The following is a 19,289-nucleotide window of genomic DNA, read 5'->3' on the forward strand; positions in this document are numbered from 1 at the left end:
CGTTTCTATTATCTGATGTAGACATTTGGCGAAAACGCCACGTTCCTCGTTTGGCACTTCTCAGTCACTAGCCCCATGCTCTCCATGCTAGAGGATGGATTATAGAGGAATTTTCGTCCAGCACCATCGAAGTCATTCGCTCTCTCGGACGCAGAGTAGTTACTCGTCCAGTAAGAAAAGCTGCTAATATAAATTTATGGTAATACCCTTTAATATTTAAACACATTATTGAGCGCTGGCTTCTGTAGCGACTGCTTCAACTGTCACATGACACTCCGCAAAACACTGACCATGTGCTCGAGGCCAGTGCAGGAGTCGCCATCGTCGTTCGATGCAACCGGTAAAAAGTATTAAAAATTCACACAGAATGGCGTTTTAATAGATGGCTTTATTATGGCAAAACCCATCCTGGCCATAGTTCGTGTTTCCATAACTGTTTTTACAGCCCACAAAAAGGCAAACACTGACTGGCACTCGGCCGCCGCCCGGGATGGTCGCAATCCTCCCACCAACACCACAGCAAAAGCAACAATATGGTCCAATCTCACTCAACCCCCATTTCAAACTCTATTCCCCTCTAGATGTGCCCGATATCGTGTGCCAGGAGTACGCCGTGCCGCACATGCAGGACCTGATACCGAAGATTCCCGGCGGATACGTGAGCGTTCGGCTGACACCACCGACACTGAACAATATCTTCCCGAAGCCCCCGCCTGTGCCCCCGCCACCAGAAAAGTATTACGCCGCCACTGCCATCTGTAAATCATCCACCGCCCCTACAACGCCATCTAACAACCAACAGAGTAACCAACAGCAGCAGCAGCAACTGAACGCTTACAGCGATCTGGATCACGGTGTCTCGGACGATGATTTACAGCTCAGCGAGTATCCTCGGGATAAGCTGGTGATAGTGGAAAAGCTCGGCTGCGGCGTATTCGGCGAACTGCATCTCTGCGAAACCAAAGGATACAGGTGAGTGTGCGATGAGGCTCCACCGACACACAACTATACCGATAATACCAAAGAGTTGAAAATATGTGCCTCTACCCACTATCGACCGACCCAACAGACGATGGACTTCTGTTCGTCTAACTCTAACGGCACATTCTGTCGCTGTTGTCGGACGAAATACCACTCGGTCGCAATACACCAACACCGGACGCTTCCGATGGCAAACTTGAGGCCAAAGATAGCCGAGAATAGTAAATTATTGCCCTCTCCTCTGGGGGATTGCCGTCGCTGCATAGTTTGGCTTAGCTTGGCTGGAATTTTCCAGGAATTTGTGCAGATTTAGTCATTTTTAACGTACGATACAGTGAAACTTGGTGCGCCGCATAGTTTTCGGTGCTTTCGGTGAAACAAAAGAGGTGTAACGAGCAATATGGGCCGTCCATGAGCCACGTGGTCCTATTAAGGGAAAGAAGGGACTTTTGTTGAAAATTCCTAAAAATGTCCAAATTTTCAAAATGAGACCACGTAGTTCAAGGGCAGCCGCATACGAAAGTTAATTTTTTGTGCGGAAAGCACTTGAACAGGCATAAGGCAAATGTACCATTACCCGAGGGCGAACAAACCATTCAAAATAATCTATGCATACCATATTTTGGTACCATACCATAATCAGGTATTTTTCAGTTGAATGGTTACAATAATCAAAAATACTTCATCGAGGTACTCGACAGCTATTGAGGACTGCTGGAGGTATTGAATAACTATATGAATAGTTTCCCTTTTATATGAAAATCTATTTTGTATTGTTGAGGTATTACAATACCATATCTAGTTATTAGTTTGGTATTTATATAATATGCATGGGATATTATTTGAAATATTTTACCTCTTATGCAGGGCTCATTCATACTAATAAAAATATAAGTAGTAGAACGCTAGTGGCGCTGTTATCACAAAACAAATTTATTTCATTAATACTTACTATTGAAGTATTTGATTGTTTGTTTAGTGGCATGTTGTAGGAATTTGACACTTATATACCCGGTACTCAAGCTGTCAAAGCGTGGCAAACTAGATGTTGGTCACACGAACAGTCGCGACATTAGCATTCTATGGTTAATGCTTCTACTTTCATACCTCATTCAGGTTGTGAGTATTGGATTTTTTTTGGTATGGAATACCTTAGTTTGGTATTCAGTAGCGATTTCCTTCTGCTCGGGAAGTTGTGAACCTAAGGGAACGAAATGTGTGATTTTAGCGTATCAGTCAATAGATTTCAAACCATTCTATCATTTAAATGTATAAAAATCACGATTGATTTTAAAATTTACTTGCAAAAATCCATGAACCAATAATAGGAACACTGTTTTTAAGGCGGAAGTATGTTTTTATCATGGGTCCTTTAATGGCGCAATCTATTGAATTCTTATGGGACCCTCCACTATGGGTACTGCCCGAGTACCACACATGTTATAATTGGGGCAGAATAACTCTTATATGGCCAGATCTGGTCATATTAGAATTATTTTGCCTCAATTATAACATGTGTGCTACAAGGGTGTTACTATAAGTGTAGAGAAATAAAATTTTGAAGCAAAATAATTGTTCTTTATAGCTTTACGATTAAATTTCATTTCTATACTATTCGACTGCTTGTATCATTTTAGTATTGTACGTCGTTGAAAAATACCACATAGTCGTATATTAGTGCGAAACATGGCTTAACATACCGTCTTCACTAAAGGAGCATTTATCCTATGAATTTGATTCTAAATTTCTCCAGATGAAAACAAAAATCTGTTTGAAATTTGTTTCTAAACTGTGGTGAACTAAAATTCATACACACGAAAAACATGCGTTTGTTATGATGTGGATGGATGGAGATGAATTTATTATTCGTACGAATAGGGAATGTGTACCGGTATTCGCCACCCGGATTATATATTGTTTTACGACACATATGGTTGCCAATCGTTTAGTGCTCGTGAAATTGATTTAAGATTATTGGGTGTCCCAGAAAGTGTGGGCACGACTTTGATAACGAGATTTATAATACAGGTCGGACTCGATTATCCGGGATTCGGTTATCCGGAATTTTAGACTCGATTATCCGGAATTCGTTTTTTGATTTCTTGTTTTTCATTTTTTATGCTTAAATCTGAGATAATTTGGTATTGCAAATTCAATATGAATGGTTCTGCAGTTTAGAACGTTTTAAAGAAAAAGGGGGGGGGGTAAAAATGTTTTTTGTATGTGCTGGCCCAATTTTTTTTTCTTGTAAAAACCCCTACTGTTCCTAGAAAAAAAGATTCTGGCTACGCCACCGCATCATGTAAATAAAATAACGAAAAACATATAATATTTATGTTCTTTTATCATAGATATTATTATTTTTTTCTAAGTGATTCGATTATCCGGAGTGAAAAAAAATCGATACTCCGGATAATCGAGTCCGACCAGTATTTTGTATTTTATCAAATAGACAAATATTTTTATATTTTTGTATTTTTCCTTACGACATTTTTAATGCTGCCTGTGAAAATTTTGTTTGATAAAATAACAAATAGCATTGATATTTTTTGATTTCAGAAAATCAATTCTTATCAAGCCAGCACAGGCCCTTCTTTTGTGTTTTGTTGGATATCGTTCTATTTTGCTCGAAGAAAGAGGGAGCATGGAGAAGAAAGCAATGAATACTAGATGGATAGGTACCGTTAGGAAACGGCGAGAGAAATTGGATAAGATGTTGAAGAGGGCATACCATATGAAACAGTATTACTTGAAACGTCCTTTCTAGTGGCTAACGTCCCCTGTGGGAACGGCTTGGTGTGATTTTAGAATGACACTACTCAGACAGCCTAATAAATTCTTTTGATGTTGTAAGTTAAAGTACATTGTATCAAGATGTTCCGCAAGAATTTTTATTTGAAATTTTATTTGGCTCTGCTAGAAAAAAAAATTACAACATGGTGAAATTATAAAATAAAACTGGTTTTTCTCTCCACATAAGATAACTTCACGAATTCATAGCTTTTCTGCTATGTATAATATGAGGACTGTTCATTTAATAAAGTGGACACCTTATACATGCAATAACTTTTTAATTTATCAATGAAATCATAATCGGTTTTATGTACATCGTACATTATGTTTATTAGTACATATAAGTTATTGATGCGAAATTTAATTATTTTGGTAGCTTTTTTATCATCGCAACATAATAGCGGTAATAAAAAGCCACCAAAATAATTAAATTAGGCACTAATAAGGGACAACGTTTAGAACGGTCGATTTTTGACGGTTATTAAAATCAATGATTATTGATTGGTTTTGACCCTTTAATAAATCGACCACAACTGAAATAGGATTTTCAGTTTCTATTCAAATTTAATATAGTTAGGCTTATTCCCATTTAAACAAGTGATAATTTGACCATTATTAGTATCGGCAAAACTAAATATATTTACTAAATACTGTACGTACTTCATGACCTAGCACAAATTTCGTAATACAAATTGGTTCAGATATAACGCGATTTGTACAAAACTGGAAAGAGGAACCTCCAGATATGTAACACCATCAACAAACAGGTTGCGGAAAAAATCGCTACAAATTCAATATCTGCTTTGGTAAGTGCAAGGGGTCTTCCTTAGCCGAGTGGTTAGAGTCCGCGGCTACAAAGCAAAGCCATGCTGAAGTTGTCTGGGTTCGATTCCTGGTCGGTTTAAGGGTGGCGAATACTCTTCCCCTACAGTTAACACACGGCATGAACTTTTTACGGATATATTACCCGTACTATTATACACCTCTTTTACGTGAGTTATTTCAAATTTTGTTGATTTTAAATGAAACGGAGAGAATAAGTACAAAAAAAAACACATTCCAATTTTTAATCACATGCACAGTGCTTACTTTGTTGAAAAGTATTGTTATACACATGAAGATTGAATTCTGTGGCAAATTAAGCAAATAAATTGTCATACAAGCTGGGAAACATGCATGCAAGTTGACTGAAATAGGGAAATTTAGCGTTTTAATTGCCAATATTTCAAAAACTAGACGTGCTATAATATTTTTGAAAACGGCAATGGGTTCAACAACCCTTGATTAAGTGAATAGCGGTATTTTGGTGCTTGAGACAAAAACGTGTTCCGCAGTGATATAGGTCGTTATATGGGAATAAACTTATAGAATTATTTTTCTGGTTTTATCTTTTTCTGGGTAGATCAAACGTTTTTAGAATATAAATAAGTACTCTTCGAGCAAAATTGAACTAATTGCGTAAAGTATATAGGACGTAGCATATCACTTTGTAAAAATGCTCCTCGCTACGGGATTTAAGACTGAATTTCAGTTCTACTTTATCTAGTCTGTCAACCATAAGTGACGAGTTCTTTTCAATTTCATCATATAATGATCATCAAACAGATTTCCCGAACAGAGTTGTAACAGCTACATAGAGTTGTATTTTGTTACTAAATTAGCACCTTTTTTCTAACAATGTATATTATAATTGTGGCTTGTAAGCAGTAATTGGCGTTTTTTTTGCCAAACTTTCTTAACGTGAGTGGAATGGTTTGGAAGATAAATGTTCAGAACCGAAGATTTGTGTTGGATTATAGAAATAAACGATGATTCGCCATTTGCTCTCTAATTACGACTCTCACGCTATGGCTAAACCAGCAGATTATGAAGATCGAATGTATACCTCGGATTTTTTTTCCCGCTAGAGATCAGTATTTGATCTATAGTTTCATAATTGAAAGGTTTTAAAATATTCTATCGGTGAATTTTTTTTGCCTCCTCCACTGCAAAGTCAAGAAGCATATGCTACAGTGTGATCTGTTGCACGTATCAGCCTAGTTTGTTTCGCCGCAAAACCTTGCCCTCATTAGACGTCACCGTTCTACAAGTGCTGAAAGAACCTGGCAGCACTTTCGTTTCATAAGCGGAAGGTCATGGGTTCAATTCCCAGCCCCTCCACAAAAAAAAACCCGTCCAACCACCAGAAGACGCCGCACGGAGGACCGTGCTTTGGGGAGCACATCCATCCTCCGTCAGTATCAGATGGTGACTGAGACAAACTGACCCATTTCGCAGGCAACTAGCCTCAAACGACTCAGGAACACGACGAAACGAACCACCGCAAGAGCAATGGACTATGGCTTATGGAAATCGGTTGGACTAACAGCAGAGCACTCCTACCTGCTCGGTGTGAAAGAAAAAGAGTAGAAGAAAGTGAAAGAAGATGTAATTATAGATTAGTTAAAAATAGATCTGTATCGATAAAGAAGATACTGATGAACTGTTTCCGGCACAGTAGTGGCCACGAGCACAGAGTGCCTTTAAAATAAAAACATAATAAAAAAAACCTGGCAGCAGTTTTATCGGTCATCAAATACTCTTCTTATCCAATGTGGCCAGTAAGCATTTATTAAAGCATTTATTTAGCAGAATATGCGCCTTTACTGCAGGTCATTACATGCTAGCAAGCCGTATATGCGCCATAAATGCTACCAAAATGCAGGTTTTGGCCCGATTTACGGCTGCTTACGGGGGCCCAGATAGCCGTAGCGGTAAACGCGCAGCTATTCAGCAAGACCAAGCTGAGGGTCGTGGGTTCGAATCCCACCGGTCGAGGATCTTTTCGTAAAGCAAATTTTCTCGATTCCCAGGGCATAGAGTATCATCGTACCTGCCACACGATATACATATGCAAAAATGGTCAATTGGCATAGAAAGCTCTCAGTTAATAACTGTGGAAGTGCTCATAAGAACACTAATCTGAGAAGCAGGCTTTGTCCCAGTTGGGACGTAACGCCAGAAAGAAGAAGAACGGCTGCCTCAATGCCAGGCCTTCAGAAATTTCTTTTCCGGCTGTCAACAATGATAAGGTTCAGATTTTAACGTCTCACGTGAAGCAAAACAAAAAATATCTCTTTCTCTCTTTCCCTTCCTACCATCTCTCTCGTATCTATCTGTCGTATCTTTTAATATTGTTTTGTGTCTTCGTATCACAATGCTACTGTTTCTATTCTAACAGGTTTTGTTGATATACATGATTTGATACTTTTTTTTTGTCAATCCATTGGTATTTGAACCTATGATCCTGCGTCTGTTAAGTACTGATTGGTGGTGCGCCGCGCTACAGAGTGTCCGCAAATTATTCGAACAGCAAAATTTTGAAAAGATGATCTCGCATTGAAAGCAATGAAAAATCAATGTCCATGTACCTTTTATAATACATCTATATGTTAACACAAAATACAACTTTAAAAAATTCGAAATGATTGCTTGTTACTGAAATAGGCAGATTAAAATTTTTCGGAGACGTTTATCCTGAGGGCCGCTAGTCATACTGGAGATGTGTTATCCCTAACACCTAAAAGAGATGAATCCAAATGTCTTATTATTATTTGGAGTAATCTACAGGTTAGTAACTTCAAGTTAGACTGGAAATAAAAAATTGTACAGTGTCTTATTATTATTTGGAGTAATCTACAGGTTAGTAACTTCAAGTTAGACTGGAAATAAAAAATTGTACAGTACAAATCCAGTGAGTTTATGGACATTTCTCTTCCGTAATAAAGCTCGGAAAACAGCTCCCTTTAAGACACCTCAATACATTTGAGTAGGTTTTGCAATTATTTGAAATCGGAAATGTGTCAAACTTACTTGTTAAGAATATAATAAGCCAATGTTTAAAACCAAGCAAGAATATTAAGTTTATAATGCTTGATTGTATAGAGCCATGTCTTCAAAGTTTGTACGGATAATTTGTGGACACCCTGAAGTAGTAAAGCGCGAGGATTTTTTGCAATAGGTACCTTAACTCAGCTTATACAGAATTTCATTCCTGCTTCGCAAACATTTGCAGTTTGGGCGATCGAATGAAATAGATATTGACATGAAAAGTATCTTTATTCTGTTGATTTGAACCATCATAAGTGAGTAGTAGACCACCGGCAAATCCTTTCCTGTCATTCTAGAGGATCGTAAAAAAGACTTAGAAAATCGTAGGGTAACTAGGGGTAAAACGCGCCCCCTAAGGAAGGAAGCGTTTTTAGCTATGAAGAACATTATTATAAGCTTTTTTTTATTCATTATCTCATAGACAAACATGTTTTCTATCAAATAGTAGAAACATCTATCCATTTTCTTTTTTCTGGAGTTAATAAATCAATTTTTATAAAATGCTTGCTTATCTGCATTTTTATTTTTTGCGGGGTAAAACGCGCCACCTGATCTCGGCGTTAGTTATTGGCGCGCACGCATGCGCAGTCATACTTGCAAATACGTTGCATACATGAGGGCGTTTGATCAGATGTTATTGTTCGATTATAGTATACATGCTGATTCGAAAAATGTGCATTTGTAAGGTTCAAATTGGCAGGTAACTACAGCTTGGCATTACGTTTGCTGGAATTTGAATTCAAACGGCTGTTTTGGTGTTATGAAATAGGAGTGGCCGTTTTGCCCCACGAGTTGATTAAAGTTCAAGTCCTTCATTACGCTTTTTAAGGATAAATTCAACACTTATTTCGCATGAAATACGAACTATAGGAGTGCACAAGTCGATTCTCGGTGAAAGTTTCAAAAGTTTTGTTGTTTATCGGCCTGAAAAATGGCCTAGGAAATAACACAAAATTACAACGAAAACGTCAAAAAACGTTTTTTTGAGTTTTTCACGATTTTTGCCAGGAAAACACTTAAAAATATGTATAGAGAAGCATTTGAATACATTTTTCATTATCTCGGGTGAAAAACAGCGTCCAAAAGCACGTCGTTCGTTCAAAACAAGGGTGGCGCGTTTTACCCCAACGGCGCATTTTACACCCAGTTCCCCTACGTATTTTTTCTTGCCTTTGTTTACAATTTCAATAAGAGCTTGAGCTTGATCTTGAGCTTGAATGGCCGCCCGTGGATGCTACTCCAGTATCGCCAGATCAGCTGCACTTACACAAGGAACCAACCGAATGACTGCTTGGGACTAACAGACACCCTCAGTGTACAAGTGCTGGTGATCTTCTATTTTTAGGCTATAATGGCGCCTGCCACGTCAGAATGCAGACCAATGTGGAGAAGGGGGAGGAAATGATGTTGCACTTATACTAGCCCACTGTAGAGCGTGGAGTCCGACTGCATCTACGCCAGTTCATGCGGAGTGTATGGATTGGGGGAAAGGCATGGCAGAGAGGTTTGCTTTTGTGGTTAGCAGACTGCCTATGTATCAGGCGTAAGGAAAAGCATGCGCGTGGAAGAATGGAATGCTATGAACGAATAGTTTGAGTGTGATAGATTAAGAATGGAAGGCAGAAGCAAGTGAGAGATGTACAACTACAAAGTACGAGGGAAGGGACGGGCCTGGGATTGAACCCATGACCTTCAATTCAAATGAATCAATTAGAATAGATCAAACGATCAATTAGAATTAAATAGAATAGTTTAAATGATCCTCTCTGTGTGATTTTAAGTTGAAGCAAATACATGAATCAGATACAAATTTGATTGCATTCATAGTATAGACATTAACTATTTCAATGTTGATTTATCACCTAGAATAACGTTATGTTCCCTTAAAAAATATATATTTAAGCAAGCAATCAGTAATTTGATTGCGACACTTGCTCTATTATGGATCATAAACATTAAACAAAACTTCGCATTCTGATTGCACTCTCGATTCAAATCACCCGAAAATGAGTAAACACATGGAGATGTTGACTACGCTAAAAGTCGTCCCGTGCCATGCGCCTGCATATGGCGGAAACATGAACGATACTATGTTTAGTGTCAATACCCAACCACTGCCAATCAAATCTCCGCACATCATTCCAATCCGTGTTGTCTGCAGCTTCAGCTATCGAACTTCTTCATGTCGACCTTTCCTTCAGCGGTGGATGCGCTTTGCATTAGCTCTCGCTGACATGTAGCGCACTTCATCAAGCCAGTTGTTTTGTTTTTGCCATTCATTAATGTCAATCACTTTCTGTGTATTCTGGTCACAGCTTCATGGATAGAGTCTCACAAGCTGTTGTCATTTCCAGAAACGTTGATTCTTTCAAACTGTTGTTCTTGCTACTGGATAAGCAAAAAGAGTTTTGCGTCGCCGACGACTACCATCTTGTTTTCGGCACTTGCCGTGAGTTTCATCTAGACTCTCACAGAATCAATTCTCATCAAGCTGCATATACGCTGATCAGACTGTATAGTTGAAGCACATGAAACTAGCGATTTAAGATTAGTGACTTTGCACAATGTTGAGTTTCAATGTCAAAATCTGCTATTGGTTAAGTCAAATTATACCGTTTTAAATTCTTTTAAGTAAATTGTAGAAAGGGTTCTAATAAGTTTATGTAGTCCTGAAAATGTTTCAATCGTTAAAATTCTAATCATTTCATGACCATCTTTGTAATTGCTTATATCGCAAGTTTTGTAACTAACTAACATAACATTGAAAATACCTATCTGATGTACAGTATCAACGACTATATTGGATATTAGGGCCCATCCCATCAGGTCTTTTCCGTTGTTCTGTCAACCCCGATGATTTCAATGTTTAGATTTAATTAACTCCACACCGTTGCCGGCATCCGCATCCATTGGTCCTGATAGAACATCGCCGCAGCCGTTATTCCAGCCCGGCAGTGCTTAGGCGAAACATCATTCCGCGCTTTTCGTGGAACATTGTTTTCATTGCAAATTGTCTTCGCGGCAGAACGTAAACACCGGCAAACGCCGTAGCTCCAACAAAATATCAATTTTCCGCGTAGGGAACGCGAAGCGGTTCCACGACTGCCAATAATAACTTGGTTTGGCGATCGGCTCTCCTCTATCGTATCTGTTTGCCCGAAGCGGATTGGAAAATGAAAATTTCTGATAAAGCTTTTGGCAAGCATTACATTTTCAGAGCTCGACAGACAGGTAGCGCAGAGAAATGCCTTCACAAAAATAATTCATTGACATTCCTCCATCACTCAATTTTGCTTCAGCTGCAATAGTATCTGTCGATTGCAGGAATTGAATTCTGTGCATGAGGCAGTTCTTGGCTACCGTAGAAATATTTCGGAACAGTTTGGTTTTCAATACTGCAAGAAATTGACTCCGTTTGTTCTCATTTTTGAGCCGAACACTAAACAAAAATTTTGGAAATTATGTTTCTTTTGAACGTCATTAACCCGTTTCCGCCCAGCAAAAGGAAAAAAAAGTTCAAATTGCTGCCATTTCGGTACGAAGCCCTCCGGAACGATTGTTCGCTGGGTATCATTTTTGCTGCTCGTGTGTTCTAACCGTTTTTTAATAAAAGTACTTTAACATGTTTTACTAGATGACAAACCGTTTCCTAGGCAATTGAATTACTATCGTAAATTTACCTTAAATTCCAATTTCATAGCATTCATACTAATGCAAAGAAACCTTTCGCTTTTGGGCGGATCCGGTGGATGCAATGTCACACCTCGAGCCCAGACTCGAGGAAAGAGCATGGCCTGTGTTTAAAATTCAACATAACTCTTCAAGCAACGGCTCCCTCGGTAGAGTACCAGTACTTTACATTCTGGAAGGCGGTTCGCTACTCGTCCTTTTGGTAGTTGGAAACGAACGAAACCAACCAGCGCCAATAACACAGACTCTTACTCTATAGAGCATTTCCAGCGAAGTACGCAAATAAAATAGCATTTCAGACTAACTGTTTTCATTGTAAATAAAATGTTGTGCAAGTGTTATAGACTTTCCAATATTATAATTCCCTTTTTTTAATTTCTTAGATAATTTTTTGTTTGTAGAAAGTTGAAGTCGAGACCTTGAACTTGCGCTACAGCTATCAGGTCCCATAAATTGTTAAAATTTTTAAATTAAAAGCATACTCTACCCAAATGTCTTTTCGATTCGGAAAGGGAAGCTTCTTGCGATTTGTCTTTTAAGCTGGAAACACTCTACCTCTCCAGTGGGACATCAACTGAACGGGGCTAGAACTCGTTTTGCTTTATTCATTGACCAGAAGCGGTGCATTGTGAGCCAGAGCTCGTTTGCCGGAAGGGATCTGAAAGTAACGCACCAAGAAGCATTCCTTTCGGCACTGAAGTTCCTCCCGTTCTGTTCTGCACAGTCCTGCTAGTGGTAGTTGTTGCGATAGAAGGTACATCAACGGTATCATAGTTGCTAGTTTAAATATTGTAATACACACTGAGGCAACTGCTGGCGACGACGGATGACGACGAAGTCTACGGTGGTGGTCGCCATTAGGTACAGTTCACGTTCACCAACGAATTCGTCAACCGCTCGGCTCTTTGGCCCCACAACGAATGCATTCACTTCGAAGCCGTCGAGTTGTGAAAGTGCATTTTAAATATTTATTTAATTTTCTTTTTGTGTTTCGTTTCCCCATTGTATTATTGCATAGTAAGAAGACGGCAAAACAGTGCTCATTTAATATGCAACTGGCGTTTGTTTTTTAAATTGTAATCAGAAAGAAAATTGACTGAAAAATTCAGTATTATTCAAATCTGAGCTGATTGCTTCTTTTAGGCGTTACGTCCCAACTGGGACAGAGCCTGCTTCTCAGCTTAGTGTACTTATGACAACTTCCACAATTCTTAACTAAGACCTTTCTTTGCCGATTGACCATTTTTGTATGTGTATCGTGTGGAAGCATTACGAATAGATCCTCGGCAAGCAGGATTTAAACCCACGACGAGCCTTGCCTGGGCTTGCTGAACAACTGCGCGTTTACCGCGATGGCTAACTGGGCAAATTGCTGTGAGTTGTATTGAAGGATCCTCATTAAAACTGTTCATCGGATCAAGTTTACAATTTTCCACCTGATTTTGTTGGTTTCCATACACAATTTTGGAAATTAGTCTCTCAAGATCCTTCAGTTTGCCTGAAGTGAAAGCTGTATTCGTGCATTTAACTGAATTCCTGAACTAGTCAGTTATTCTAGTTCAAGTCAATCTGCAATGTCAAATTTTGACCGCATCCCCTTCTCTTCGTCTCTTTTTACTGCCACTCTTCATGTTGGTTTCTGTTCTTATTATTCAAGCTTTGGCAAATTCAACGATCATTGCCACTCGAGTCATAATTTTATCCCTCGAATGCGCCCGCAACTACCGGCGGCTAACTTAAGAAAGATCGTCGTCTTAGGTGGTCCACAAGTTTCAGTTATATGCGACAACCGCACTACCGAGGTTCTACACAATCGAGGCACTCTTGTGGAACTCCTCCTGTTATTCCCAACTCCTTCCGGCCGGCGTCTTAAATTAAAAAATCTCGCTTACTGAAACATAGGCGGGTTCCATATGAAGCGATTGGTGCAACGAGATTGGAAATTCGTTTGAGTTTTCACAATTTTTTTTCCTAAATTTACTTTCATATTTTTTTCCTAAACTTCAGTCTCGGTAGTTTTGTGAGGCTCATGATTAGAAATCTGAGTTTTTAAAAAAAAATCCGTAAATTAAGGCAAAAGTAGAGAAAATTCAAACTCAGTCTTGACTTTTGTAGTAATTAGTCTCAGCCTTGATTTTTATGGTAAGCCTAGGAACTTGCATGCGAGGTAGTATGACATAATTTGTTTCGCATTTAAAACAGCAATAAGTGGTCAAACCTAAATGTTTTCATATGTTTTCCATCAGGAAAAGACGTGATCTTTTCAAAGTAGCAATCAGTTTTCTGATAAAATGCACCAAAAACTTAGCCTCGGTCAATGTACAGAGCCTCGAAAGAACCCTACAACAGCAAATTAAATATCGAGACTAAGCCTCGATTTACTAAAAATCGCTTTCAAAAACCACCAAAAGTTTGCCCACGATATTTAGCTTCAAATTGGTATGGAAATAATTACATTTCAATAAATTTTGATGCGGATATAGTTTAATTAAACAAAATAAATAAATAGAGTAAGGTGTGGCAAAAGTTCGATATTAGTAATATAATCAAAATTTTCTTTAAAACAATAGCAGCTGAAAAGCTGAAAAACCACACAGTGAACCTTCAACATATAGGCTTTAATATTGCTGAACAAAATTGTGTCAAAAATTTTACCCATTTTTAGCTATAACAGTTTCAAAATTGATTGTCTTAAACGAACTTTTATCCCACCGGTGGGACAAGAGTTCGAATCAAATGTAGCGCAAAAGCTTGCTGGTCGAAACAAAAAATAGCGACACTTTTATGACCAGCCGTAAAACTCATGTTTAGAGATAAATACACACTGAATTTTCATCAAAAACTGCCCTAAACAGGGTTAATTATTATTTACCGAAAAAAGCATTTTTTCGTAAAACTAAGTGGAATTGTGAAATTTTGGTGATGTATTCTGCACGATCAGGCAGCTTTCGCGAAATTTGTAAATTATTTGTGGATTTGGGACTATTCGTATTTTTTCGTCCCCTTGATGCTACAACTAGATAACTCGAAATTTTAAATTTTTGACTTCAATATGTCAAAATATTATTCTTAATTAGATCTGAAAAATATTTACAGCTCATAAGCGTGTGATTCAATATACATAACTTGAAGTTTATTTTCCAATCATATTCTCTGCGAATAACCATCACCTTGTAAAACGATCATAGTTACAATTTTGCACATCTCAAAATTTTGATTTTCGAGTTATCTAGTTGTAGCATTAAGGGGACGATATATGGGCCGAACTTTGCCCCGCTGCAAGCATTTATGTAAAATCTGATAGCATCCTCATGATAGGCCTAGAAATGCCCCTACAAAACAAAACAATAGCCTTAAACCTCAACCGATTCTTATGATGTTTATAGGGAAAGTTTCTTACTTGAATAGCATTCGAAGCACCGTGGCATTCATTAGTTTTGTTTTGAATTGAGCTAGAAAGCTAAAATAGAAACTCTTACCCCACTCGAACTTTTGACCCACTCTACTTTATGCCACACAAAACCTCAATCTAGAGGTTTTTACATAAGTTTATTTTCCGTTACCTCTTTACGAATTTCGTAAATTGAGATAAGACTATTAAACAAAAAATTATGTATTGGAACGATGAGTGATATTGAAATAATCAGATTTGTTATCAACTTATGCTTTGAAGATTGGTTCAGACGTGTCTACAGGGTGTCCGCAAATTATCCGTACAAACTTTAAAGCCATGGCTCTATGCAATCAAGCAGAATAAATTCAGTATTCTTACTTGATTTAATACATCAACCTATTATATTATAAAGCAGTAAGTTAAGCACATTTTTGATTTTAAATATTTGTGAAACCAAGCCGAATGTGTTGAGATGTCTTATGGGGAGCCGTGTTTCGAGCTTTATGACGGAAGAGAAATATCCATAGAACTCATTGGATTTGAACCGTTTAATTTTTTATTTCTAGTCTAACTTGAAGCCACTAAACTGCAGGTTGCTTCAAAAAATAATGGGACATTTGGATTCATCTCTTCTAGATTTTAGGGACAAAACATTTCTAGTATGACTAGCGGCCCTCAGGAAAAACACCTTCGAAAAATTCAAATTTGCCTATCTCAGTAAGAAGCAATAATTTTGAAATTATTCAGAGGTATATTTTGTGTTAACATAAAGATGTACTTAAAAAGGTACATGGACATTGAGTTTTTTATGTTTTCAATACGAGATCATCTTTTCCATATTTTGCTGTTCGGATAGTTTACGGACACCCTGTAATCTATGAAATATTGTAACATACCCAACCAATGGGTTACAAAAAAATAGTGGCACAATTATATTATGACTTTTTTTTTTATTTTTGTTAGAAGCACTCTGAGTTGATAGAGGGAATTATAACATAATTAAAACAAAATGTGTTATAAATACTGTGAGAGCAATTGTCTATAACAAATTTTGTTATAATTCAGTTATGGAAAATAACAAAATGAGTCATATTTTTGTTTGATTTGATACATAATGAGTTACATTTTTGTTTTAATTATAACATATTTTGTTACAATTTTGTTTACTGTAGAGGAAATTGTGTTGTATTTTTTTGTTATTTTAACCCGTGTAGGCCTGAGTGAAAGCAAAAATACTAAAACCCTCACCACTCAGCGAATTCTGAATGGATTCAAATTATTTTTGCCGCTATACTGGCACACATATATAGTTTCTAGAAGTGGTAGGAGGAACGCGGAAATATTCCTGTGGCCGGAGTTATTATATTGGGTCACTGGGTCAGGACGGTTGAAATAATTAGCGAGCATTTTGACCGTTCAACAATTGGTAAATTACCCTACAGCTCTTAAATGTTAGTTCAAGGAACAGTCAATGCTGGAAGAAAAACATTCTAAATGTAAGCAATTATTCACGTAGCTGCTAGCAGTAGTAGCTGCCAGCACAGGTTTTCGCATTGCGTTTGTAGTCTGCTTTTGAAGTTACTTAACCGGTTTACGACTTATTCTTCTTTTTCTGTAGCATCAATTCTTCTGATAGTACTTAGTAAATTAATTAACATCCAGCAACCACAAGCTTGGCTTCTTCTTTTCTCAACAGAGTGAAACAGTTAGCGCCTTTAACGTAAGTTTTCACCAATTCGTTCAGTTTTATTTTTAAAAGGACTCTATAGACGTATAAGAAGCCTTAGTTCCATTAACTATGAAAAATATTAAAACATTATAGAACAGCCTATGATCAAAAGAAGGGAAAATCTCTTAAAATAAAATTAAGCTAATGTAATGCAAATAATTGTTAGATAAGTATAACTATAAAGAACTGCCGATGATTTAATGAAGGTAAAATCCCCAATTTAAATATAGGCTAAATTATTTCCAATAGTAATGAAACCAGTACAAGTTAAAAGAATAACCTATGTTTAAAAGAAGGAAAAACTTCTTATGAAATTAAAAAAAAACATTTCAAGCCCTAGCACACCGTTGGTAGCCCAGAGACGAATCAACCATGAGCTCAGAGCCTTGACGCGAGTTCACAACTTCGTCCTGAATGAACGGATAATTTTATGTATTCTTCTGCAGCACTTATATAGCAACAAACATGACGTCCCGCCGCATCATAAAGATCACCAAGTTAACTAGCAGGTCAGTTTTTGGGCCACACTTATAAATCCTACACATCAGAGTTGAAAAAAGAAAGTTTATTTTTGTTCTTGATTCGGCCAAACGACCCATTCGGCCAAATGGCCGGACACTACAATTAGCTTAGTTTAGTGCTTAGACTGACTACACATATCAATGGTTGCTATTCCGTGATTGACCGAAGTCAGTGAAAATGCACAAAGAATCAACTAGAAGTTCGGCTGGGATTGGCCATAATCTTCTTCAGTATGCATTTTTTTTCTGTTCGGAACATAAACCACTGCGACCAATATTTGATCTATTGTAGTATATCCCGTGTCCTTTGTTTAGTGCATGTCGTGTTACCTTATCACTATTGAGAAGTGATAAAGTATTCGGTTTTCTTACAGTTGTAATTCCTAACTTGATCGTGGGAAAGGATTCTAATTGAAAGGTTCCGCTATTTATACCCTTTGAAGAATGTGGTGGGTACACTCTCCACAGGCGCGCCCCTTTATCAGTCAAAATCGGATCCCTTGATAAAGCCAAGAAATTACACCGATATTGTCCATGCATCAGAATCCTAGTCCTTACTTCTTCAAACTAGAAAACTAAATAAATAAAAGATTGGAAAACAAATTGTTGTATTCGACTCATTTTTTCCCTTGTCTCGACAACTGGGAAAACCGAGACATGTCACTTTCAACAAGGTTTAAAAATGTAACAAGGACTAAACAATGTTCCTTTGATTACTATAATATGTTGTTCTCTTCGTTTGAAGCAGTCAGAACTAGGGTCGAAAAGGTGATCTACCCGCGTTATGGGTCTTTAGTATGCATAATTCAGTGCCTCTATTTATACATGGTCAATAACGGCGCCGGCCACGTCCTCGCTGTCGGGTGTGATTGGGGAAGGAATATTAGTGTTTGGACCTTTGTTATTTGGAGACCGTGTTTATTTCTACATCTCCACAAAAGTTACTGGGAGAAATGTTTATTAATGGGCAGGATCATTGGGTCACAGGATTCAGTTTGATTATCGATGATAAACAATTATTTGTGAGATTCCTTCAGCTGCCAGTACGGAAGCATTTGTTATCATATTTTACTCAATTGAAAAGAAAAAAAAAACCTGATTGGCTGGATCATCACACAACACTTTTATGCCGACCATTCACAGTTTGTTGAAAAATCATATTTACGTCCCACCGTTGTAACGATAAAATGTGCACTCATGCATATTTTACAGATTTGACGACTTCCTTCGGAAGAGAAGTAAAGCCGTTAGTCCCGAGATGAACAAGTCCAGGGCTAAAAATCTTGTTGACAAAAAGATAGATTGAATAACATAACTGTCACACTATACAATTCACAGCGCTGATATCGGAAACGTAAATTGGAATTGTTGGAGCGTTAAAAGAGAGAGCGTAAAAATGAGGGAAAAAAGTTGGCTGTATTTAAAAACAATATCTATAAAACAAACCATGCCATCTAAAATTCCCAAATCTCTAAATTCACCCCTGGTATCCATTGTTTTCGTACCTTACCAGTCCGGTGCAAGTTTTATACTCATTCAAGGCATAGAACGGTGACACCGGAGCAATAGCCGAAAGGTCTCTTACTATGCATGACTGGGTAGTAGCAAGCAGTAGCACAGGACGCAACACGAGACACAGCGAGCCGAGACGATGGGCCACCAAGAGCCATATATTGTGAAGGGTACATGCATTTTACATCACTATTCTGCACGAATTCCACCCAAATGGTACTCCAGGGTAGCGTTTGAATTTTGGAATCTATCGGGTCTGGGTCTGGGCAAAAGGGACGGCTAAAGTGAGCCGTGCCAAGGGTAAAGTGAATAGAAAATTAAGCTTTGTGATAAAGCACGGATGCTTCCTCCTACAGGATAGAGAATTGAATTTTGGAGTAGTTTCCCGCTGTAACCCGACGCACAGTGGGCAAAAATGGGATCAAAACCGAAACTTATAGAAGTCGCTGGTTTAAAAGTTTAAAGAGTACCTATTTGCATGTAAACAACATGAGAAATCGATTGGTGATATTTAGTCTTTTGTGCAGATTTCGGGAAATACTCGATTTTGCCCTATTTCGATCCTTCTTCTTATATATGAATCAATAGAGCAATAGTCTACTTTTTATAACCCAAAACTAACCCCCAAGTCGTTTAAGTTAACAAATTAAGTGCTATCTTGCGATGGAAAATCTGATAAGAAACACATCCACCAGGTAACGCTAGTGACAAATTTTATTCAATTTCCCGTTCGGCCTAATTAAAGCACCCACTTGAATCAGGTCCCATCGTTAGACACGAATCTTAATTTTTCCAGTAT

The 19,289-nt window shown here is 37.8% G+C and overlaps 1 protein-coding gene across 1 annotated transcript in view; it reads left to right on the plus strand.

The window, feature by feature from the left end:
* Positions 1–19,289, plus strand: part of LOC5575443 (discoidin domain-containing receptor 2) — a 918,178-nt gene that overhangs the window by 776,822 nt on the left and 122,067 nt on the right. Inside the window, 1 exon segment of the mRNA XM_021844675.1 lies at positions 582–972. Within this exon segment, the coding sequence (XP_021700367.1) occupies positions 582–972 (391 nt within the window).

The sequence above is a fragment of the Aedes aegypti genome, chromosome 2, assembly GCF_002204515.2.
Source record: "Aedes aegypti strain LVP_AGWG chromosome 2, AaegL5.0 Primary Assembly, whole genome shotgun sequence".
Classification (NCBI taxonomy): domain Eukaryota; kingdom Metazoa; phylum Arthropoda; class Insecta; order Diptera; family Culicidae; genus Aedes; species Aedes aegypti.